General features: G+C 34.8%; 1 protein-coding gene across 1 annotated transcript; it reads right to left on the bottom strand.

Annotated features, from left to right (window-relative positions):
* Positions 1-2,022: 2,022 nt before the first annotated feature.
* Positions 2,023-7,326, bottom strand: LOC127968762 (interferon regulatory factor 3). Its single transcript, XM_052570100.1, has 11 exons — positions 7,099-7,326; positions 6,648-6,842; positions 5,486-5,663; positions 5,369-5,400; positions 5,222-5,264; positions 5,071-5,136; positions 4,149-4,352; positions 3,955-4,054; positions 3,575-3,852; positions 3,184-3,305; positions 2,023-2,773 (listed from the first exon to the last, which is right to left on the bottom strand). Exons 2-11 carry the CDS (start codon positions 6,810-6,812, stop codon positions 2,660-2,662), a joined length of 1,302 nt encoding a protein of 433 aa, XP_052426060.1. The 5' UTR covers positions 6,813-6,842; positions 7,099-7,326; the 3' UTR covers positions 2,023-2,659.
* Positions 7,327-7,978: the final 652 nt, after the last annotated feature.

Here is a 7,978-nt window from a genome sequence, read left to right as displayed (position 1 = left end):
ATATATCGAATCAATTAAAGGTGCCATATGCAAAAATTGAGGTAAAAATATCCATAACATGACCTGCACGCATCAAAAGAATGAGAAGAAATAAGGGCGATGATGTCATAAAAAAAATGGCAAGTTATAGTGCTGCAGAGATATGAACCTTAATTAGCATTAGCATTACTAGCCCCGGCCCGACAAGTGTCGTAATACCAGTTTCGGCCATGGGAGGCGGTATGCTGGCAACATAACCACCAGCCAACCTGCAATACACGAATAACTCGCACGGCTTGTGGGCGTGTACTTGAACCTGATTTCAATCGTGTGGAAATTACAGCACACTACTTCATTTCAGTTCAGGAAAGAGACCTTCACCCGCTACAGGGAAACAACCCCGCGAAACACAAATCAAATCCGATAAGAAAAGGACCAGAGTAAACATCAGCACTGCTTTCAATCGCTGGGGAAAACTGATTGACCTGAAAGAAATGAGGTTCGACTCAGAACTTGCAACATTTCTTTTGGATTGGTAAGCTAACGTTAGATGCTGTTAGTATTTCGCTAGAAGTCTGTTTTATATGTTTGTGTATTTGTTTTCGGGAAGTTATAACATAGAAATGTATCGAAGGCTGTTCGATAAACATGCTTATGTTAGCGATGGCTAACCGTAGCTGCGTTTGATAATTAGCTATCTATAACTTACCCGTTGTTTTATTTCATAACTAACCTGCTCTGTCTAGTCTATTGGTCTCCGTGTCCTCTTTGCTCCGTGGTTTTTCTGTGCGTGAGAAAATTGATGTGTGGCGTGAAAGCGTGTGAAAAGAGTCAATTGTGTGTGTCTCACGGTGAATGCTTGAGAGTTGGCAGCTCTGGTTACGTTGGTTGGCGCTAGCTTTGATCAGATGTCTGATGTTTACCAATGATGTTGACAGAATGCTGTCTGTCAAATTAATTTAATTCAAATAATGTGTATATACAACTCATAATAATGTAATATTAACAAAAGAATATGAACATATTCAGTGGTAAAGGTGAAGGGGAGTAGCTTGAAGATGTCATGTTTCAAAATCACTTGACATCACCCAACGTTCCTCTGGAGGCAAAACCTCCTCTTAGGCTTCAGCTATGGCTGTAGTGTTGTTGTGAAGGTAGAGGCGGAGCATAGAGACTATGCCATTTCTCGTTTGTTACTCTAGAGCAGACCAATTCACTTTATTGAGACATACTGCCCCCATCTGGTATGGAATGTGGAGTATGACTTGATTTTTTGTGCCAGACATGACAGATGGCACCTTTAAGACACTTTAATTAACACATGACCGACCTCAAAAGTTTGGATCAAAATGATTTGTTTAAATAAACAAATTCTTTTATTTAGCATGGATGCAATAAATTCATCAAAGTGACAGTAAAGATATTTGTGATGTTACAGAAGATAAAACATTAAAATGCTTTACAGTCTCCACAGAAATTCTCAACATTCTCAACATTGATCATAATCAGAAATATTTCTCAAGCAGCAAATCAGCATATTGAATGATTTCTGAAGGACCGTGTCACACTGAAGACTGGAGAATAATGCTGAAAAAATCTGTTTCGATAACAGCAATAATAATATTTTAAAATATTAATATTAAAATATTTAAAATGACACTAAAATAGAAAACAAATTGATTTTAGTAACATTTCAAATTTTCTACAGTATTTCTTATCAAGTAAAAGCAGCTTTGGTTGGCATTTTGTTATTAAAATTGAAAAATCTTACCAAACTTTTGAAAGGTAGGTTTTTTATATATATATATATATATATATATATATATATATATATATATATATATATAATAAAGATTGCATCATAATTATGCAATTAGTCAATGTATTTATGTGTTATGAAGGACTTTGTGTTCTTTAAATGTTCACTTCTTTTCGCTATTGTCCTGAACAGGTGGCAGGACATTGTTACACAAATGTTAAACTTACATGTGACTGAATCATCGTTATAGAACTGGCTCAAATGATTCACACAAAAATCTGACATTACAGCTTACAAACTAATTTTACTCTTCAAAATCAATATCTTTCCAATTAAATGATTGGAACAGGGCATAATGCAGAATATACATTTTCTTGACATATCCATGACATTGAAGAACAGGCCTGGAAAACACATTGAAATCCCTGAAATTTCCAGGTTTTACATGACCACAATACTAAGTGCCAACCTCTTAGTTCATATCAGCGGAAAAGAAAGCTGAAGAAACACGACATGTCAGTGGAACAACAGCTCAGATGACTGCCAAAGATAAAACCACAATCAAATTCAGGCCAAGACTACAAAGCATACTGTAAAAAGACATCATCAAGAGAACCGTAGTAGTGTAAAACAGACTCGAAACGCACATTAGACTTGGATTTGAGCACTTTTTAAATGTTTCAATCCTCGTTCTTTCATCATAGCACACAATACAACATCTATTTGAAAACTGACCGCACTTGTAAACTCATCTTTGTATTTTTATCCTCAGAATCAGTGACAATTCCTTTGTACTATTCCTGAAATCCTGCTCTCCAGTATTAGTCCACACACCTTTAATAAATACAATTATCCATGGAGTCACCGCTAAGTAAACTGTTTCAGTTTAGGAGCCCAGTAAAAGTGTGCAGTCAAGTCTTTCTAACACAGCTCCATCATTTGCTCCAGAGAGAGCTGGAGCTCCACCGACTGCAGTGAAGACGCCCCGTTTTCAACAGCCATCGTCTTCAAATCCTCCAGTGAAGTCAGAATAACCTAAGCATATAAAGAGAGAGCAGATGGGAAAGTTGAAAATGAAACATAATACATTTTTTCTTTTATAACATACATTTTATATGCAAAGATATAACATTTGGTGCAGATGTTGATATTTATACGGTCAGATGGAAACATGAGTCAGACAGACTTTTATAACAGCATAAGTGTATAAACATAAAATGCATATAAATCACTCTATATCTCCTAATAGTATGTCTTAGTAAGATTTTATTAAATGCAACATTTTTACAATTATACTTTAGGCGTTATATTTGCTATAAATGTGTGATCTCTCAATCAGATGACAGACAGCGTGTACTAGATTGTGTTTTGATCATGGCTTATATTAAATATATAAATATTACAAATATATATTTTAAAAAATATATTATTTGCTCAGGCCTAACCTCTATCATGATGAGTTTCTTCTCCCATGGCTTCTTTTTGGGGTCGGGCCACTTCTCTCCCAGAAAGAAGTAAAGAGTGCAGGAAGGAGATTCTTGGCTTGTCTGCATAAACTCCATCAAACCTGAACGAATGACATCCAGCACACCTTTCAAGTGACCAGACTAACATACAAGAATCTGCTAAATATTTGTAACCACCAACGTTCAACAATGTCTGAACAAATACACAATTGAATATTTTCAATTTAATTTATGAGAAAAACATGCTACCTGACCCATGTGAACCATTTTGTTCATATATGGGAACAGACTTCTATCACGCAACAATTTGATTCTCAAAAATGTATTTACTCACTGAAATGGCTGGGAGAAAGCACACACTAGATCTCACCTGATATATACTCTCTGAAGAAGTAGATGGTTTCAGGTTTGTTTTTGGAGAGCTCTCTGGGTGTTTGGCTGTTTTCGTGTTTGCAGAGACCCCAGTAGATCCTGCTCAATCCCCAGCGGTGACCCCAAACCACGCCATCCAATCTCCTGATCTCCAGACCCCCCAGATTGTTCAGAATTTCATTCGTATGCTTGGCCTGGATCTGATCCACAATAGCTTCGGGACTAGGCAGCCGGACCACTGGTAGATCAGCCCTGCCCATCAAGTTGGACTCGTCCCTGTGGGAGTTAACAGGATACTGTTAGGTTCTCATCTGAATGAAACATAACCAGTGGTGCTAATTTGTAGATTAGTGATGAATCATGTCTAAAAATACACACATGTTTCCCTGATACGTCAATCTGAAACCAATATCATTCTCCACCAACTGTTCCTTTACCATCTTCCCTTTATAATAAACCTTAATCCGAAAAAACGTCTCTGTGAGGAAAACATATTAATAGAAATAAAACTGTGTGAGTAATCAAACACCAGTAGTAGATGTGAATATTTGATGATCTTGGGATCCACCTACCCAGTTTTGGCATAGGAATACTCCCCTGATGACCTACACCTTCAACATCTGGTTGATACGCAGCCGTCGCCCCCTCAGCCGAAGAAAAGGGCGCATGAGTATCCATTATGTGATAATGGGATTCTGGACATGGACTGGTTTCTTGGAAGAGTCCTTGATCTCCGAGCCCCAGATATAACTGATCAGGATTCCAAACTTCATGAACTGGAACAAAAATGAAGACTGTACGCATACACAATACACAGTACACTGCCCTTTAAATCAGTATATACGGGTCTTCTGCTCACCAATGCTGCACTTATTACAGAAAGTAAAAACCACCAGTGTTCTGGAATATTTTTGAAGTTTGCAGAAATTTATATCCCAAATTTAGGATGATTTCTAAAGGATCATGTGACACTGAAGACTGGGGTAATGATGCTGAAAATTCAGCACAGGAATAAATTACATTTTATAAATGTATATTCATATAGAAAACCGTTATTTTATATTGTACTGATTTTACTGTGTTTTTAATTAAATTAATAAATAAATGCAGACTTGGTGTGCATAAGAGACGTTAAAAAAAATCATATCCATTCGACAGATAGCATAATATAATAATATAGTATAATATAATAATCTATATATATAAGTATATATAATAAACTTAATTCCTTCTAGAATGGATGGATATATAATAAAACAATTATCGTTTCAAATAAATAAAAGTGGTTTATTGGTATGATTGTAAAAAAATAAAAAAATACATACTATAATACTATAGGATAAAATACTATATTGAACATTATCCAACCATACGGAGACTACAGACCCAAAATAAAGGTAATCAAATCAATTAATCTATAGCATATAACACTTAGTCCTACCTACAACCTGCTATAATGAAAATACAATATAATTTCTAGTCTTTTCAATCTACCTCGTGAGGGACTTTCTTTAAGGTTTAGTTCTGTGAAATCTTGCTCCAAGCCTTGGGGTGGATGTGCTAAGAAATATAAAGTAAAACACTGTCATCACGATGAAAGGCCTGCGTCACAAATTTATATAACAAATGCAAAATGCTGTCTTACTAGTGAACACGTCGCTATCCTCCAAATACAGATCTGGTGAGAACTAAAAAATAAAAAACAGATGTCCCAAGTCAGTGTGTGTATGTCTTATCTGATGCCAGAGGCTTGAGAGAGAGTGCTTTAAAGAAGAAAAAAACTGATACTTGCATCAGTCTCTTGAGAGCCCTCGGATCCTAAAGCTGGAGAGGAGAGAAAACAAATATCTGATTTAACAGTGCAATCAATCTTCTTAATAGCAGCAAGCACAAATGTGATGTTTTCTACCTGCAGAATGAGCTTCAGATGGAAACTGATAGACTTTGTGTGGATTAGCGGCATCGTTCTTGTTGTCAAGTATCATCTTGAAGCCTTTTGCTCGAAGAGCGCTACGGAAGTTTCTCTTCCAGACAGAGTTATCTCCATTTATCCTGCCATCTCCCGCAGCGCTCGTCTGAGCCCAGGCCTGACGGGACAAAATACAGATATCAGAAGAAAGGGACACACTGTGGTTACAGCATGTCTGCTCTGATGATAATGATAATATACTTTTGTACTGAATGATTTATATTGATATAAGTATTTACTCCGAGATACTTCCAAAAATTCTACAATGCATTACTTGCATTAAATGTAATATGTGGTTTTGCCTGATGATAATAAATTTAAATGTATAAATGCTGATTTTAATGGTAGTCTAGTAATTATTTGGTAGAATATAACGTACTAATAATATACCACTGAATTACCGTAGCATATTTGGGGTACTTGAAATAATATAATAATACTTATTTTTTTAACTCATGTAAAATACCATTCCTTACTAAAGAAAAAAGTCTACTTAAGTACAAAATGGATTTAAATGTTTTAAGACATTTAACTGCACATTATTTGCAATTAAATGAAAATATATTACGGTTTAAATGAACATTAAATTCAGTTTTGACCCATTGAAGTAGGACTCATTTACCTATTTATATGTAATTACATAATTGTTTTATGTGATTAAAATTTATGGCCAAATTCACTGACGAGTATCAGCAAAAATATGTTAATGTAACTTTTATTAAACCATGTGTGCCATGTATTTACATATATTTGTAATTAAGCATTTGTAACACTGCTACAAATGCGTATTGATTTATATAAAGTTGCAATTTATTTCATTTAAAAATATTGTTTAGTACGGTATGTTACTTTAGAGCACGACAAAACACCTTAAAGTGAAACTTTTAATTTGACATTATTACAAAGTTTCATAAATATTATATTACCTGCACGTACATTTACACATTTTGTAGACCTACTTGTAAGTGCACATTTAATATAATTAAACGCACTTCTCTCCACAAGGGATGCCACAAATAAGGCACAGCAATCACTGTCCTGAAACAGGGTCTTCTATATAGAAATGTATTAATGATGAATGACAGATAATGTGTATTTTCACCTTGAATATGAGGACATCATCACTGTTGGAGTCCTGTCTTAAAGCATGCTTCCAGGGAATGCTAAACTGTCCCTGTTCTTTATTGATCCAACACACTCCAGGATAACCTCCACTTTGGATTTGTTCACACAGCCAGGGAACAAAGAGCGGTTTTGTTTGAGCCATGATGCAATCAACCCACCAATGTACCTGCACCTACAAACAACACAACCAAAACCATACTGAAATATCCTTACAACTGCAACAAAAAAAACCCATTAAATACAGCTGTCAGTCACTATCTGAATTCATGAACCTTTTATTGTTAACTCTACAATTATAAACACTGTATTACATATCACAGATAACATTTTATTTAAAAAAGGACCTGTTTTAGTAAGACGTTCTGTATAAATATAATACATTCATATAATAAACCGTGAGTACAATAAATAAAACACACTTAAGTTACCGTTCTTTAGTCGTGTGAAGCGACAGCGCGTTCTGTGGCCTCTTGTGTTCTTCAGCGATGTCTGGACGATGAGACGGCTTTCTCTCCTCAGTTGCTGCTTTAATACCGAACTTTCTTCAACAGTTTGTGTCTAACGATCAGGTGTTAAACATTACTCGGGAAATCCATGTCAGTTTCGATTTCCCAAATTGACGTCACTGCACGCGACGCTCCGAGTCTCTTGCCTCAGATGAGCGCTAGATGGCGAGACGACCATTCAACAGAAGATCTCTATGTGCTCTTTTTTATTATTGAAATACATAATAGGGTTTGAGCAACCTAAAAATCATTAACGACGTTTTTAAACATATTTTTGCTTTAATTAGTTACTTTAATGTGATAGTAATCAGTACATTTATCAGATGTGAATTTGACGCTGAGCTGTACATCCCTTGTATCATTTAATAATCCTGACATTGTTTAATTCAATGATAATATATATATAAGGGTTGTCAAACGATTAATCGTTTAATACCTTAATATTAAAATAAATACCTTTTTTTATACAGTCTATTATAAATATACACCCATACATGTAGAAATGTTATATGTGTATTTACATATAAATTATATAAATATATACATATACATTTAAAATAAATTATAGTGTGTTATATTTATATATACATAAATATACACAGTACACACATATTACATGAACTTTTATTTTGGATGATATTAATCGTTTGACAGCACTATATATATAAAAACCAGGACAAGCCTATTTGTATTTCATGTTATGAATAGTTACCATATTATGATCATCAAAACAAAACTGTCCTCCTTCTCAATCTGTCTATGAAACTAAGAATGTAAAGGTCATTAAGGTCATGAAAAATGC

Source organism: Carassius gibelio, chromosome B12 (assembly GCF_023724105.1).
Source record: "Carassius gibelio isolate Cgi1373 ecotype wild population from Czech Republic chromosome B12, carGib1.2-hapl.c, whole genome shotgun sequence".
In the NCBI taxonomy this organism is placed as follows: Eukaryota; Metazoa; Chordata; class Actinopteri; order Cypriniformes; family Cyprinidae; genus Carassius; species Carassius gibelio.
The sequence above is the reverse complement of the archived record's forward strand: the minus strand, read 5'-3'. Positions and strand labels throughout refer to the sequence as shown.

Excerpts from the sequence above, each read along its gene's own strand:
- LOC127968762 (XM_052570100.1), bottom strand. The coding sequence starts at position 6,812 with ATGGCTCAAACAAAACCGCTCTTTGTTCCCTGGCTGTGTGAACAAATC. Across the intron at positions 5,265-5,368 it reads AGGGCTCTCAAGAGACTGAT|TTCTCACCAGATCTGTATTT; the intron begins GCAAGTATCAGT and ends TTTATTTTTTAG. Across the intron at positions 3,853-3,954 it reads TTGACGTATCAGGGAAACAT|GGACGAGTCCAACTTGATGG; the intron begins GTGTGTATTTTT and ends TAACTCCCACAG.